General features: G+C 50.9%; 1 protein-coding gene across 2 annotated transcripts in view; it reads right to left on the reverse strand.

Annotated features, from left to right (window-relative positions):
* Pmp22 (peripheral myelin protein 22) overlaps positions 1–15,170 on the reverse strand; it is a 30,204-nt gene extending 15,034 nt beyond the window's left edge. Inside the window, exons 1-3 of one of the 2 annotated variants that reach the window (XM_042691961.1) lie at positions 15,154–15,170; positions 12,988–13,102; positions 11,099–11,198 (exon numbers count right to left, since the gene is read on the reverse strand). In XM_042691961.1, the coding sequence (XP_042547895.1) occupies positions 11,099–11,198; positions 12,988–13,065 (178 nt within the window). In that variant the 5' untranslated portion in view covers positions 13,066–13,102; positions 15,154–15,170. Of the gene's footprint in view, positions 1–11,098; positions 11,199–12,987; positions 13,103–14,826; positions 14,981–15,153 lie in introns of those variants that run through there. The other variant, XM_042691951.1, reaches the window with a different exon arrangement.
* Between the last annotated feature and the right edge of the window lie 2,322 nt (positions 15,171–17,492).

Genomic DNA, 17,492 nt, shown 5'->3' on the forward strand with positions numbered 1-17,492 from the left:
CCTCCCTCCCTTCCTTCCTTCCTTCCTCCCTTCCTCCCTCCCTCTCTCCCTCCCTTCCTTCCTTTCTTTCAACAGTTCTAGGGGTTGAACTCAGAGTCTGGGCACTGTCCCTGAGTTTCTTTTGCTCAAGGCTAGTGCTCTACCACCTGAGCCACAGAGCTACTTCTGGCTTTTTCTGTTTATGTGGACTGAGGAATTGAACCCAGGGCTTCATGTGTGCTAGGCAAGCACTCTACCACTAAGCCACATTGCCAACCCTCTTTTTTTGTGTGTGCCAGTACTCTGGACTTGAACTCAGGAACTCATGCCCTGGCTTGGCTTTTTCACTCAAGGCTGGTGCTCTACCACTTGAGCCACAGCTCTGGTAGCTCACATTTATAATCCTAGCTACCCAGGAGGCTGAGAAATAAGGATCATAAAGCCAGCTCGGGCAGAAAAGTCCATAGACTTCTGTTAACCGCCAGAAAGCCAGAAGTGGAAGTGTGGCTCAAGTGGTAGAGCTCCAGTCTTGAGCGAAAAAAAAAAAAGCTGATGAACAGAGCTCAGGCCTAGAGCTCAAGCCTCAGGTACAGATGGAGGTACACACATGGGCATACAACACACACACACACATATGCACACAAGCAGGCACGCAACACACACACACACATATGCACACAAGCAGGCACGCACACACACAGCCAAACATCATGGACACTGAGAACAGCACCACACTGCCCTTCCTCAAGCACAAAGCCCCTCCCTGCTCCCTCCGCCCACTGGAATTCCACCAATCCCAGAGCCTGCTTACAGGCCATCTCCTTATTGGTTCCTCCATGCCATAGCCCCACCCAGAATACTCACAGAAAGCCCTGATATCCAAGCACTAGGCCAGTCCTGGTTCCATGCCCTATCTCAGCACCTACTTTGCAGTGGGGAAACCAAGGGGTCTGCCTCGGTGGACCCTATTTTGTTAGAGTCAGAGCCCGTTCAGGAAAATAAGAACCCCAGATGCTTAATCTCTTAACAAGAGAAGCCGCCATTAGAAGGGAGAAGACACCAGCAGAGGAGAAGAGGAAACCATGATCTTCACCTCTGTGGAGAACTGTGAGGGGGCCACATATTTTTGTCCCCCTGGGCTGACCGCAGAGGTCACTACAAAGGCACCAACAGGACTCAATCGACCCAAATCTCACACAGCAGGCAGGCAACGAAAGCAACCGGAAAAGAGAAAGCGATCTGGTTTACCAAAGGGAAATCTTAAGAGAATATCTCAAGACCTTCCTCCCATATCCTGGCTGCTCCTTCACCTCCCTCCTTCCAAAACCCCCATCACCACTGCCCAAGCCTCCACTCCAAGTCTGTGTTTTCTTCCTCCAATCTCTCCTTTCAGCACACTGGCATGGAAAACCCTTCCAGACAGACTCACAACTTCCTGAGCTACTCATATCTAACTCCAAGAGAGGCCAACACCTCCCATGACCAGAACCCGACTCCTGTTCCTCAGTCCCTTGGACACCTTGTTCCTTTCTCCAGTCTCTTCTAGCTCAGTCAAAGACCCCATTTCATGCCCAGTTTCTGAGGCCACAAACCTAGAAGTCATGTCCTCATTCTCTCCCTAAACCTCTACATCTAAACTAGCAGGAACACTGGACATCAGCCCTGTCTCTTTCCCCACTGCTCCTGCCCAGTCAAGCACTACCTCCAATGAGGACTAAACACAGGCCTCTTGAGACATCATCAACACCATCACCATCATCATCATCTTCATCACTGCGATCAAATTGTTAGATCACTCCAGCTAGACAGCATGGCACCCACTTCCCATTCTGGCCTCTCTCCTCCAACTTTTACTGATGCTGGGGCTTGAACTAGGGGGCTCTCACCTGGCTTTTTCAACGAAGGTTGTATCTCTACCCCCTTGAGCCATACCTTTACTTCCAGCTTTTTGGTGGTTAATTAGAGTTAAGAGCCAGGCTTCTCTGCCTGGGATGGCTTTGAAACTCAGTCCTCCAATCTTGGCCTCCTACGGTAGCCAAGATTACAGGCATGAGCCACCAGTGCCCATCTCAAATTTCATTCTCAACAAAAACAACCAGCATGAGCTTTCAGAAATCAAATCATTCCACTTTCTTGCTTCCAACCCTTCGCAGGCCTCTCCACTGGCCTTCCCAGTGGGGACTCTTAGGTCCTAACAATTCAGTCCTTTCCTCTCTCCCACCTAACCTCACCTCATTGCCTTTCTTCCAGCTAGTCACACAAAACTCCTTCACCCTCTGGAATCTTCTTCTCCTGATTCTTCATGTTGGCTGATCCCTCCCTGTATTTAAAGCTGGTTCACATAACTACAGAAGGAGGAGGAGGCCTGTTGAAACCAGCTCCTTCCTCTCCGGAGATGACGTTCTATTCCATCTTGCATGGGACTGTCCACTCTCAGGATTCTTTACTGATTACATATTGGCTTTGTCCACCAACTAATTAGCTGTGTGAACCCACAGGACCAGACTTTGGTGGTGGCTGTTTGTTTTTAAAAAAAAACTATTTCTGGAAAGGAGCCTCGTATCTAGGATGGACTTGATGATATATTTGCAGAATCCATGAATGGTTCTCATTGGTACCTCTCAGAAATGAAGGAGCTGTCTTGAAGGTGAAAGCTTCCATCCCATCAGTACAACGAACATGAGGTGAGTGCAGTGCACGGTTGTCCACAAATGCTAGCTCCCCAAGTCAGCTCTTCTCAGAAGGCTTTCTCCCACACAGCCTCCTGTTGGCCCCTGAGATGGGTTAACTGCTTTACCCTGTTCCTGAGACTTAGGGATGCTTCATTGCCTCTCTCTTGTGAATTCTAAAGGATTCACGAAAGACTTTGTTTTGAGATGGCATCTCTACCTTGTCCAGCATGCCTCAAATTGTGAGTCTTAAGCCATCCTCCCACCCCAGATTTGCAATTGAAGTTTTACAAAGCAAAAGTTCAAAGCCGGGGTGCTAGTGGCTCACACCTATAATCCTAGCTACTCAGGAGGCTGAGATCTGAGGATCATAATTCAAAGTCAGCCCGGACAGGAAAGCCTGTGAGAGTCTTATTGCCAATAAACTTACTCAGAAAAAGTCAGAAGGAGAGCTGTGGCTCAAGTGGTAGAGCTCTAGCCTTGAGCACAAAGAGGATCAGGGACAGCACCTAGATCTGAGTCCAAGCCCCTGGACCAGCAAAAAATAAAATAAATAAGCAAAAAGTTCAAAGGGCAAATGGTTCTGCGATCGGTCTGAACAAGTGTGGCATATTAACTCCTGGATGCTGGCATCTGTTGATCTCTGGGTACCACATGCTATCCCTGCCAGCACTTCCCTCATCCGCCAGGAGGCCAGGCCCTTGGTCTCCCATGAAGTCTGGTAAAATCAAGAGCCATTACTCAAGTAGACATTATGGGTTGGTCTAGGGAGCCACAGAAATTTTAAATTGCACAACAGGAACCCATAAATGCTGAGGGCCTCCCTGCATCTGCCGAAGTCTGACCCCAAAGCCCAGCCACAGACAAGGAAATGGTCAGGAGCCCCTGCCAAAGGGACAGGGCCACCCTGCAGTGAAACCTGGGATCATTCTGCAGACAGAGACAGAGGCAAGCTACCGCCAAAGCCTCTGAAAGCAACACCGTCCATTTTCTCTTTTCTCCAGCTAAGCATTGCACTTGTGCTACCCACAACCTATCCGATGTGGTGAGTTTGTTGTTGTCATTTAGAATGGAAAGGAAAGGCCTGGAATGGACACCTGGCCTGGGTCCCAGTCCACCCTCCTGTAGCCAGCAGGGAAATAAAGGCCAAAGCAGGCTCTGGAGACAAAAGCAGAGGAGATCTCTCCATATTCCCATCCTGCTTTGGGGCAGGACATAGCTCTTCTTTCTAGAAGTGAAAATGTTTGGGATAACCCATGCTCTCAAGATGAAGTTCACTGCCCTGCTCCTTTGCCTTAAGAGAGAACCTGGTAAGCAGCAACAGGCATAGGATCTAGGTCCAGTAAAGACAAGCTAATGCTTGAGCCCTGTTTTACTTAGGTTTTCTAAGGCTGATGAAGACCAGACAAAAGATCAGGGCAAGGCCAGAGCAAAGCAGGTTACTCTACCCACCAGATACGCTGCCCGAATCTCAATCAACCTACTGCAGATCCACACCACAAAGGTAAGTTGAGGGCACAAGAACACTCCTGGGTACTTAAAAGCAGGGTTTAGATCCATGGCGAAAGTCACATCGAAAAGCAGTTAGTACAAAACAAACGTTCTTTTTGGGTTATTGTTGTTTTCGGTGTCACTTGGTTGTTGCTTCTGCACAGACCCTCTGAGTCAGTAGACTGTGAACTTTCCCTCAGCATACCCCAAACCAGAGCCTCAGATTTGACCTATTCGGAAAGCAGGACTCCAGGCCTGCATTATCTCTGCCCCTATTTGCCAGTGTGGAGATGACTCCACCGGCTCTGTGTATCCCAAACCTGAGGCTCCATTCTGAATCAAGGCAGAGACTTCTTGCTGTTGAATACCCTAGCATGACGCTTGTGTACAGCTATTTTCTCAATGGTGATCATGAGAAGTCTCGGGAAAATCTAGAACATGATAAGTGAAAGGGAGGAGAACCCAAGTGCCCAAAATCGCAAGCAGGAAGTGATCGCCATCGATCCTGCCTTAGGAAGGCTTCCGGATGCTTCCTCCAGCTCCTCATTTGCTAGATGTCAGTGGCTCACATTTGTAACCCCAGCTACTCAGGAGGCTGAGATTTGAAGATTTGCAGTTCAAAGCCAGTCCAGGCAGGAAAGTCCATGAGACTCTTATTGCCAATTAAGTAGCAAAAAGCCAGAAATGGAGCTATGGCTCAAGCAGTAGAGCACCAGACTGGAGTGAAAATGCTCAGAGACAGCATCCAGGCCCTGAGTTCAAGCCCCACTACACACACACACACACACACACACACAAACACAAACACACACACACACACATACACACACACACCACAAACACTGAGAATTTAGGGTGGGTCTGAATGCAATCAGAAATGTTAGAACTGCATCCTTAGGCATCAACATCGTTATGAGTCTAGAAAGACCCTGGGGACAACCTGTGAGAGACAGCTCTGATTGTCCCCCACTACTGCTCTCTGTTCTTCACCTGTGCCAAGTTCCACCCCTCCTGGACACCTGTCCCTGATAGCCCCCTGCCCATAGTCTATCTAGATGTGCATAGGTGGCTCTGGGTAGTTCCTCACAGGGGCTTTCCCTCTGCACCCCAGCCCCCCAAACCCTTTGCCACCTCACTCTCTTCATAGCTCATGACACCAGCCCCAAAGTTGCCCATGTATATCAAGAGCTGTGTCCCATGCCCTGTAAGTCCTCGTTCATCCTGGTATCCTCAGAGCCTGCAAAAGCCTACAGCACATAGTAGATGTACAAGGGCTAGTTCTGAAAGAGCAGAAAGGTTGAGTGAGGTAGCTCACACCTGTAATCCTAACTATGCAAGGGGCAGTAATCACAGTCACTATGGATTGAAGCCAGCCCAGAAATGACTTCTCAAGACCTCCGTCTCAACCAATAGCTGGATGGCTCGTGCCTGTCATTCCAGTGCTGTAAGGGGCTGAAATTGGGAAGACCATGGTTCCAGGCCAGCCCTAGAAAAGGTTTGAGAGATCCCCATCTCAACAGGGAAAAAGCCAGCATGGTGGGTATGACTATCCTCCCAGCTATGACGGAAGTGTAAAATAGGAGGATCATAGTTCCAGTTGGCCTGGTCAGAAAGTAAGACCCTGTCTCAAAAAACAAGAGCTGGAAGCAGGGCTCGAGCAAGAGAATGCCTACCTAGGAAGTGTGAAGCCCAGAGTTCAATCTCTCACATTGTAAAAATAAGGAAAGAAGAGAAAGAAGAGAGGGGAGGGGGAAAGGGGGGGAGAGAGGGAGAGAGAGGAAGAGAGACAGACAGACAGACAGAGACAACAAAGACAGTACAGGACAGAATCCCAGATAAAGGAGAAGAGAGAAGAAGAGACTCTTCAGTAGATTCCTATGGGCCTATTAAGGATTCTCACCCAGAGATGAAGACCTACTAGATTCAAAAATCAGGATTGATTTTGAGTGCTTCAAAACCTCACCCTGGATTCAGCATGAAAACAGAGTCACGGGAAACCGGAAAGGACTCGAGCCAGCTAATCAGAAGCTGCCACCGTGGGAGTTCTGACAAATGAGGAACCAAGCATGGACCTAGCAATACTGGGGTGGCTGGTGGGCCTGCTATGGCTCCAAGAAGGAAGCGGGAGAGGGGATCAGGAAAGGCAGGCCTAGCTGGAGACATTCCATTAAATGGGAAATGGAGTGACATGATCAGGTTCAGGGGCTTAAAAATGTCATCCTTGAGCCGGAGGCCCCTGCCTGTCATCCTAGCTACTCAGGAGGCTGAGATCTGAGGATCACAGTTTTAAAGCCAACCCCGGTAGAAAAAAAAGTCTGTGAGACTCTTATCTCCAATGCACTACCCAAAACCCAGAAGTAGGCTCAAATGGTAGACTGCTAGACTTGAGGAAAAAGCAAAAAGCGTCTTAGGGACAGTACCCAGGCCTTGAATTTAAGCCCCAAGACAGGTATAACAACAACAACAACAGAAACCACTCTGGATTCAATATGTGACTCCAATGTGATTCAAACCAAATCACAGAGGACCAACAACAGGGAATAAGATGCATTCTGTCCTTCTACCAACTGCTTAGTAGCCTGATGAGATGGCTGGAGCTCTAGCAGCCTTTTGATCTATGAGGATAGAAGCCAAACCCAAAAGTCGGTGAATATTTCAGGATACCAGCATTCCTTTCTTGGGCTGCCGACTGACATCTTTTAAAGAGAGGAACGTAAACTTATCTAAGCCACTGACACTTGAAGATGTGTTCCATGCCATGGGTGAGGTCAACACCCAGTAAGGGAGTAGCCACCCCTTTGCCTGTCCTCACTTAAATCCTGCCAGTCCTTTGGAGGATGGGTCAGATTCCTCCGCCCACCAGCGACTTCTCTTCCACTTCCTCCCTGAACTCCAGCACAGTCTGCCTGCCCCCACGCCCTGCTCATCTGGCCCTCGCTGTCACCCTGAGTAATTCAGCCTGCCATACTTAGCCCGACTCCTCCGGGAGGCTGGGTAGAGGATAGGCTCGGAATGTCTAGTGTACACATGTAGTCCTGAGGCACCGTGGAGATTTCCCCACCAAGGCCTTCACCTCTGCCTTCAGGCAGGGCCATACAGTAGACAAATATTTAGGGCAAGGGTGGAGGGGTGGAGGGGGGGTAAGAAGGCAGGGAGAGGGAGAAGGCAGCTAGTAAGCAATCTAACCCCTTAGGGGCTTAGGGGCCCCTGGGCTGTATTGTTGAACTCTACTGCATAGAGGTCAGACTGCCTGCAAGTTCACACCAGCAGGCCCAATTCGCAAAGAAAACACCCTCAGGGAGAACACAGCCCACAGAAAGAAAGCAGAAGGTCACAGCCCATGCTGAGGTGCACACCTGTAGTCCCAGCTCCTATGGTGGTTCAGACAGAAAGACTGCTCATGAGCTCATGAGTCCGAGATCAGCCTTGCCAATAACAAAACAATACAGGGGCTGGAGGGCATGGCTCAAACGGTAGAGTGCCAGCCATGAGCTAAGTGAAAATATAAGACCCAGAGTTCAAGCTCCAGTACTGCACAAATATATAAATAAAATCTCCATTCAATTAAAAAAAAATCTACTTATCTTACAAAACCAACACCAAGAAGGAGTTACTTTTGCCAAGCACTGTGGCTCAAACCTGTAGTCCTAGAAACTCAGGAAGCTGAGATCCAAAGGATCATAATTTGAGGCCAACCTGAGTTTGAAAAAAAAAAAAAGTCTGTGGGAGATTGCAATTCCAATTAGCCAGCAAAAAGCTGGGCTAGATGTATGACTCAATGAGGAGAGTACCAAGTAAGAGACCCCAAGTATAAACCCTCCTACCAGCAAAACCACAACGAAATTACTTTGGATTGCTTCGAAAAAGTTTGCCTCTAACCTCCTATGAGCAATCATTGACCAGACAAATAATTTCCATTTGCATGCAGCCGGATCCTTTCATAAACACTTCCTACGATTCATCTCTGTCATTTACTGAGTGCTGATCAAAAAACACAAGAGGATTTCCCCAGGAATCCGCGCAGCCTGAGCTAAGTTGAAGCACATGTTTTCAGACGAGAGAATGCATCAGCAGAGAATGACAGCACAGAGGATGAAATGGAAGCATCTATCTTAACATGAAGTCCACGTGGAAATACCCAGGTCATTCCATGGCCCATCCAGAGTTCCTTAAAAATGCCCTTCCACTGAGAGTCAAGAAGATAGATGTGGAGGAGAGGGAACATTCTGGAAATGTGGAGATCAACCAAGCAGATCTGCAGAGAGCTCTCTATACACAAAGCCACTGCAAGCGGCCCCCAGGAAATAAGCGTGCTTACAAGGAGCAAGGGGAGAGACCCGAAGTGTCCTCTGCATAACATGGAAACATCCAGAGTTCTGCTTGTAATGCCAAGGGTCAGCCTAGACACCAGAAGGCCCAGCCCCAGGTCAGCAACAGGCCACAGGCAGAGAGTCATCCTTCACACAGACAGTTTGCCCACCATTTAGCAAATCCCCTGCCTCCTCTGGTCGGCTGAAACTCACCCTGGTTTTAACACGCCTGCCAAAACTGTTCCCTTCCGGACCTAAGAGTCCAGGCCTCCCTGCCAACCCCCCCTTGGCCAGATGCCACTTGGAGACAGGGCCTGTGGACTCCAGACCAGCAAGAGCCGCAGAATTTCAAAAGGGCTCTGAAGGGGAGGGGCGAGATGCCACTTGTGGCCACCAGGGGTCAGGAGCGGGCACACAGACTCCTCCCATCCTTAGTGTGGAGAGAATTTCTGCCAGACCCAGAAAGGAAAAAGAAGCCACCGGATGCTGTGGCTTTGGGGACAGCACTACCATCGCATTCTTGGGCACTCGTGAGTATTTCATTGACTTGGTTTCCAATTCACCATGCAACCACTAGGGTGGTTTTAGATGAATGCATCTCCCATAATCAGAGAAAACATTAATAGGACCAGGAGGGCTTTTCCTATCCCCTGCCCCAAGAAGATGGAAATATAAAGCAGAGGGTGTTTTGGTTTTTTTCAGCCTGGTGCCTGTGGCTCAAGTCTATAATCCTAGCTACTCACGAGACTGAGATCTGAGGATCGTAGATCAAAGCCAGAAGTGGAGCAGGGGTTTAAATAGTAGAACATTTCTGTCTTGAGCAGAAAAGTTCAGTTACCAAGTGAATACGTTAGTAGTTTCTCTTTTTTCTTTTTTGGTCCTAGTCCTGGGGGGTTAAACTTAGGGCTTTGCACTCTCTCTTAGGTTTGTCACGCAAAGCTGGGGCTTTATCACTTGAGCCACAGCTCTATTTCTGGATTTTTAGCGACAAATTGAAGATAAGTCTCCTGGGTTTTTCTGCCCAGGACTAGCTTCTAATTTTGATCCTCAGATCTCAGCCTCCTGAGCCAGGATGACAGGTGTGAGCCACCGGCACCCGGTTAGTGGTTCCTATTTCTACTGAACTGACATCCAAGGATTTAGGTTTGCAATGCTTCAAGCAATACACTTGAGTACAGAGACCATGGGAAATAAAGTCCAACCAAGAAACTAGGTGGTATAAAGCCACAGCCCAGGGCCATTTTACCTCCTGCACAGGATCTAAACTGTATCCTCCTCTCATTGAGGGCAGCATCCATATCAGAAACCCCAGATCTATGAGAAAGTGCACTGTACTTCACTGGCCTTCGAAACCCAGGATATCAGGAGATCTCTGCCACTACTTCCCCTTCCAAGCTAAGGCTGCATGCTTTGAAACACAGACCAAGCTAAGTCAGACCCTTGGAGGTCTTGGACCTTTGGGGGTGGGAGCGGGGTTTCAGCACTAACCTGTGTGAGTAAGTTCCAAACTATATCTAATTATCAAAGCAGAACATCCCATAGAACTCTGTGTGTGCAAAGACACAAGCTTCCTTGTTAAGCATTTTTCCCCCTCTGGGTAATCAGAGTGGGATGGGGGCGGGGAGGGGGAGAAGGCAAGGATGTTTCTAGTGGATCCTTCCACAGCCAACTGCCCCTTCATATGACCCTTAGTAAGCCTGGGTTCCAATATCCCCTAGGCAAAGTTGCTGAGGACAGAGATGAAATACCATCTTCTGAGTGAAGAACTCCACCCACAGCTTAGGGCTTTGCAAATAGCTTCATATCCCCATCCTTTAACAAGGAAGCATTCAGGCTTGGATGCTAAGTGATAGCATAAAGACCAAGATGTGGGAGGGGAAGTTGAGGTCCCTGGAGAACCCCAGAGTGGCTGGGAGCATCTCAGGACAGCCCTAACATCAAGGCAGCAGGAGAAAGTTGGACATGTCTGGATGGATACAGCCAACAAACCAATGATGCCCATGAGATCACAGGTCCCGATGGAATCTACTTCCGCTTCTGGCTCAGCTGCGAATCACTCGCACTGCCTACTTAGGCAAAGGGTTTTACTCCCAAAAAAACATTACAATAAGTGATTAGGAAGGCATTTCTGTTTTTGTTTTCTCCTTCCTTCCTTTCACTGATACCATTCAGGACCTGAGTACAGTCTCTTAGATTGTTTTGCTCAAGGATAACCCTCTATGACTTGAGCCACACCTCTCCTTGTCTCGTGTGTGTGTGTGTGTGTGTGTGTGTGTGTGTGTGTGTGTGTGTGTGTGCGCGCGTGTGTGATTGGAGATAAGTCTCACAGACTAATCTGCCTTACCTGGGCAGGAGCCCACGCTGGCTTCCAAGCCAACCCTGATCCTCAGATCTCAGCCTCTTGGGCAGCTGGGCTGACAGGCCTAACTTGGGCCAAGAGGATGGCCATGATACCTGGATCTCAGCTTCCCTTAAGAGGCAGTGGCTGCCTCCCTTTCTTTCACCTTAGATCTGTGGGTGTGTATGACATGCCACTGTACCCCAGCAACAACCAGGGGAAGCTCATGACTCCCAAGAACAAGTGTTCCCAGGTCCGGACTGAAAGCACAACTCCTAAAGAGCAACTGTGAAGGAGAGAGGCAATCTCACCGCTCGCTGATGAGGAAAAGCAGTGCTGGACGGTCCCGGAGGAAGATGTGCTACAGTTCTGCCAGAGATCCGTGGCATGTCCGTTGCCCACAAGCCATTGCTAGAAATAAAAGACATCTCAAGTCATTGGAGGTGGTGAGGGGTAACAGGAGGGAGAGGAAGATGGACATGGAGATGGAGAGGGAGGAGGATGGAGGATGGAGGATGCCCCGCCCACCTGCCTGCCACGCCCCACACCTTGCTCCCTGGCAAGGCTCACAGTCAGTGTCCAGGAACAGTCTGGGTACTGGTGATTAAGGGCCTGGGATCAGAGGATAGAGGTTCAAAGTCAGCTGGGGCAGGAAAACCCATGAGACTTCTATCTCCAATTAACCATCAAAACAGAAAGCCAGAAGTAGAGCTGTGGTTCAAATGGTAGAGTGACAGCTTGGAGTGAAAAATCTAAGGGACAGCACTACCTAGGCCCTGAGTTCAAGCCCCAGTGTTCTCAATCACACACACACACACACACACACACACACACACACACGAAGCCATGTGCTTGTCCCAGGATACCCCTCATTCACACAGGATTTCACCTAGCTGTCATTCACAAGTCTTTGCCTCTTGAAAGCTACTTCCTTACTCATAATTCCTATCTAACAAGATAGGCATCAAACATCATTAAGATCTTGCAAAAATACTTATACACTATAAGACAATTCACAAATCTGCAACCTAATTATTTCTCAAATGAACCAGAAAATTATGCCAGCATACTGCCTTACATTGAAGTCAAAGGCACACAAGCGACTGACTTTTTCTGCAAGAAAGTGTAAAAGCTAGGTATTGGTGCCTCACACCTGTAATCTTAGCTACTCAGGCTAGCTTTGATCAGCCTGGGGAAGGAAAGTCTGGGAGACCTTTATCTCCAATTAACCACCAAAACAGAAAGCCAGAAGTGGGGCTGTGGCTCGAGTGGTAGAGTGCCAAACTTGAGTGAAAAAGGTAAGGGACAGTGCCCAGACTCTTAGTTCAAGCTTGAGTATGTACACACACACACACACACACACACACACACACACACACACACACACACACAGAGTAAGTTTAAAACTGGTCATTTTGTAAGTAGTTATTCCACTCAGTGGAGACTTGTCTATCATAGCGCTGTGGTATGTCAGAAAGCCAACCTCTTCCAGAAAAGACAATTCTCGGTTTCCAGTTTCAAGTTCTAAAGCGGTGTTTCAAAACTCAGCTATCTGACCTACACCTTGAAGAGAAACCCATTATCTTCATAAAATAACAGGCTATGTGGAGGAAAAAGAAACAGTGAAAGAATTTATCAAATGAAGATTGGAGAAACTGTGGATGAGTCTTGAAATTACCTAGGTTAAACTAACTTATTGAAGTTCTAACTTGAGTCCTACCCCTGAGCCTGTTCTATTTAAAGAAGAAAGAAAAAGAAAAATAGAGGAAGGGAGGGAGGGAGGGAGGGAGGAAGGAAGGAAAGAAGGAAGGAAGGAAGGAAGGAAGGAAGGAAGGAAGGAAGGAAGGAAGGAAGCAAGGAAGGAAGGAAGGAAGGAAAACTTTTCCTTTTTTCCCCCTGGTCCTGGGGCTTGAACTCAGAGCCTGAGCCTTTTCTTTCCTCTCAAGGCTGGCACTCTCCCACTTGAACCACAGCCACTTCCCGCTTTTTGGTATCTAATTGGAGATCAGGGTCTCACAGACTTCCCTGGAAAACTTTCTCTCTTCGTTTTTGGTAAATTGAAGAGCTAAAGCCTGGGGAACTTTGTGACTGCCACTAACAGCCCAGCCCTGGCCCTGGGCAGCAACGCCTTGGTTGCTGGAGGCGTGATCGCTCCCGCCGCCCGCCCGGGGAGCCTCGGTTCGCCTTTCCCCGCACTCACGCTGACGATGGTGGAGACAAACAGCAGCACCAGCACGGCGACGTGCAGCACGATGATTCCCAGCAGCAGGAGGAGCATGGTGGCGGCGGCAAGCAGAGCTCAGCGAGTCCCGGGCCTGTGCGCAGTGGAGAGACCGAGAGAGAAAACCGAGACTGAGCGAGCGCCCGCGCTCCGGAGCCGGCAGGGCGCGGCGGGCGGAGCGCGGGGCGGGGCAGCAGAGGGGGCGGAGGGGGGTGGATCCGAGCCCGGCTAGCGGGACGCCCGCCGCCAGGACCGGGCCCTGCGCCCGGTGCCCGCCCTCCCGCGCCCCGCCGCCCGCCCTCTGCGCCCCAGCGCCCCATCACCGGGAGGGGGCGGCAGCCGACCGCAGGATCCCCACCCCGAGGCCGGCGGGGCCCGCCTGCCACCCAACCGCTTTTGCTTCGGGAACAAAACAAGGGGGCGCGCACGTCTAAAGTCACCCCGGGGCGGACGAAACGACTATCTACGAGCCTCGCGGGGCGCCACCCCCTTCCCGGGGCGCCTCCCTTCCTCCCCCACTCCAAGACAGGCCTGGCATGGGACGGGCAAGAGAGAGGCCACGCTCCCCTGGACCCCGGGGTTCCGATGGCGATTTCCCTCCCCTCCTCCTGCGCCTGAATCCCGGGCTGGGCGCCGGGCGCCACCCGCGGCCTGCGGGACCTCGGGGCGCCTTGGGGAGCTTGGCTTTCCCAGACCTCCGTGCGCGCCGCGTTCCGTTAGTGCGCCTCCAAGTGTCCACCCGGTTTGGCCAGCCCGGGGAGCCATCCGGTCCTGTCCCCAGCCTGGCCGGACGTGGACCCCGGCGGCTGTTGAGCCGGGAGCGTGGGCTGGGCGGGAGAGCACGGCCCGGGCCCCCCACCCCCGCGCTTCCCGCCCTTGGAAGCAGCTCCTGGGGGGCGGGCCGGGGGAGACCTCCGCTCCCGGGTCATCACCCCCACCACCACCCCGGAGCGGGGCCCGGACCGCCCCCGTGGAGACCCCCATCCAGCCTCAGATCCAGCCTGGGCGCACCGTAACACGAGTCCAGGAGCTGGGCGGAGGAAAGCCCCAGAGGAAAGCTTTGATTGATTCCGGCTAATTAGAGCTGATCGTAAAAACAACAACAAGTAAAGGTCTTGGAGTCCTAGAGACACTCACTTTATAGACTTTGGGGAACCTTCAGGTTGGGGGTGACCTGGGATGAGAAAACCCGAGCTGCTGTCAAAGACTAACCACTCCATGAACACCTTAACGCACCAGGACCCCGGGGGCCGGACAGGCGCAAGGGTCTTAACGCACCAGGACCCCGAGGGCCAGACAGGCACGTAGGTTAGTTTTTAAAGTACCCGATCCCGCCCGCCTTCGCTTTTCTCCACCAGCAACACGTCCACAGACACCCTGGACGGAGCTCAAGAAACACAAGAGGTTCGCCCATGCCCTCGGGGGAGGACTGGCGTGGAATCCCACGGTGCCAGGCGGCTGGGAGCCCGAGTCGGGGCGATCCCGCGTATGACTACGATCTAGGGGACCTCGAGGGTCTGGACCTGGTGTGTGTGTGTGTGTGTGTGTGTGTGTGTGTGTGTGTGTGTGGATCCCCGGCTGCCCCGCCCTCTCCTGCCCGGGTACCACCATCACCACCCCAGTCAGATCTACCGAGCACAAAGCACACTTTTTTAAGGGACTCGTCCCCCCCCCCTCCCCTCCTGCCCCGGTGGCACAGAACGAGGCCGGGGTCTGCGCGCTGGTGGCCCGAAACTGGGGGACCCGGCCTCGCCATCCACGACGGAAGGTACCCGCGTTTCTCCTCCATCTCCTCCGCTCTGCCCATAGAATTACTTACAGCCCCAAAGGAACAGATGTCCCCCCCACACCGATCGGAGTGTGGCCTCGGGCACACACTCAGAGGTGCGTCCGCTAAGGGTCCGGAGTCCCGAAGACGGCGGTGCGGCGGGGCTGCGCTAGCGCTCCAGGCGAGGGGGCAGTGGGAGGCTCCCCGCGTTCCCCTTTAACCCGAGCGACGCCCTGTTTGCGTCGCGGCCTTTGGGTGTGTCCCAGGGTTAGCATGTACGCGAGGGCGGGGCTCCGAGAGTCGAGGGGGCCGGAGGGAGGGAGAGAGGGAGGAAAGGGGGAGGGAGGGAGGGAGGGAGGGCCGGCGGGGACACCTACCAGGTCCTAAGTGCTCCAAGGAAAAAAAACCGATCTGGGCAAAACTGCCACGACTGACTTTTGCTCACTAACTGGAGATTCCCACCCCCACTCCTGCCCACCTCCAGCTTTCTCCCTTCCCTCTCCCTCCCTCTCCCTATCTCCCCCCCTTCCTCCCTCCTTGGCCCTGGCACACCCACTCAAGCAGGGCCAGAGGATTCCCCCTCTACCTACAGGGGTAAAACCTGCCAGATGTGGTCCCGCGGGATGTGGGCGCGGTGCTGAGCTTCGGGGCGCACTGGTGCCCAGTGCGCCCAAGCGGAGAGGTTGAGCCTGAGTGAGTTCCCTCTCAGGAGTCCTGGCTCACTTGCTCTGGGCTGGCATCTTAGTTGGCCATGCGTGCACCACCCCAATATCAATGTCTGTACCAAGCAAGTGTGCAGGCTTCCTAGAGTTACAGTGGACCAAGCTAACAGGTTCTGCTTGCAGGAGAATAAAAGGCAGCGGAAGGGAGAATCAAGCCCACTAAGGAACAGCGATCTCCCGGATCTGGCTCCTCCTAGCCAAGGCAAAAGCAGACTACATCAGAATGAGTTCCAGGCAGAGTTTGCCTAAGGCAGCCTGGCTTGGCTCCCAGCCTTGGCTAGTATCCTGGCCCGTGGAAGAGAGGGTAAGAAGGGAAGTGGTCATTTGAGGTGGGGGTGAAGAGCAGCCAGGGAAATCAGCTGATTCATAGTTCTGAGTGTGATGTGCCCTGCATCTCAGAAATTGGCTAGACCACAGCCCTTCCTGGCTGGGCACAGCTGAGCTGGAGCTGGTTGCAGGAAAGCCAGCCTGATGTGCACAGCTGGGAACAGGAATGTGAGTGTGTGGATCTTAAAATGTCCCTGTCCATTAATGGTAGCAGCACACACACACACATTCCCCACCTGCCAGTGTACTGTCTCATCAAACCCTTCCATCCTAACTGACCACAAACATTTCATATTACTTCACTGATGAAAGGTAGCTGCTATTTTAACAGATTGCATATTCTTACTCTTTAAGTAAAAAAAATCAGAGTAAGAAAAATCTTCAAATAGTAGCCTTTTCAAAACTCTCACTGGATTAAAAAGAAACTCGTGAGATCAGCAATCACTGTCTGGTATATGGCAGGTGCTTTACCAGGACCTGACACCCCTGCATGGAGTAAGATGTGGTGGAATGCTTAGCTACTCTGGCTCCTGGTTAGGGGTTCGGCTTTGTGCTCAGGCACACTAGATCACCCTGCGTATTCCTGTGGTGATTTGGGGGGCACTTTCTGAAGTTCATTGGGCTTCGGTGTTGTCATCGACAAAGAGGACCCTGCAAAGGGTTAGAGCCCTACTTTAAGGAGACAACACCTGCATAGCAGTTAACATGGCATCTGGAAGAAAGCAAGAGCTCTGAGGTGTGGTAGTGCATATTTGTAATCCCAGCTGCTCAGGAGTCAAGAGATAGGAAGGTGGTGGTTAGAAGTGCACCTGGGCAAGAAAGACCTAAATGAAAAACAAACTGAAAGCAAAAGGACTGTGTGTGTGTGTGAGAGAGAGAGAGACAGAGACAGAGACAGAGACAGAGAGCTGCCTAGCAAGTGTAAGGCTCTGAGTTCAACCCCCAGTAATGCCAAAAATAAATCAACAAATAGCTAGTCCTCAAACTGTCACCATTGGGATTAAACTTTTCCATCTAAGCCCTCACAACAAGCCTTCAAGATAGACCTGGCCACCTCAGTGCTAAAACAGCTTATAATTAGTGATTTAGTTGCATAGCAGCACATACCAGGAGACTGACTAAAGAAAAGGAAATGCTTTCTCTGATTGTGTGGGTCACTGTACAGGTCAAATATGTCCTAGAAATTATTGCCTGGTTTTATGCCATTCTAATTTATTTAGGCAGTCAATAGTTACATATTTGCTACCCAACACGGTTTACTGTTTGAAGCACTTCCCAAATAGTAGCATATTTAATCCAGAATTTTTTCCCTTTCTGTTTTTGTTGCTGTTTGTTTTGTTGGTTTGACTGGTTTTGGGGGGGAGAGAGGGGATCCATTACTGGGGTTTGAACTCAGGGCCTCAAGCTCTTGCTTGGCTTTTTCACCCAAGCCTGACACTCGACTGCGTGAGCCACACCTCCACTTGCTAAGTTTTGCTGGTTAATTGAAGAGAAGAGACTCTGGGATTTGTCTTCCAGAGCTGGCTTACAACCAGGATCCTCAGATCTCAACTTCTTGAGTGATTTAAGCTAGGATTCTAGGCATAAGCCACCAGGGCCTGGCACTCCCTTTCTATTTTCCAACTTAACTATTTTTTACGAAATCTAATCTAAATCTAAATACTTAC

Source organism: Dipodomys spectabilis, unplaced genomic scaffold, assembly GCF_019054845.1.
Source record: "Dipodomys spectabilis isolate Male_0828 unplaced genomic scaffold, ASM1905484v1 ptg000004l, whole genome shotgun sequence".
Taxonomy (NCBI): domain Eukaryota; kingdom Metazoa; phylum Chordata; class Mammalia; order Rodentia; family Heteromyidae; genus Dipodomys; species Dipodomys spectabilis.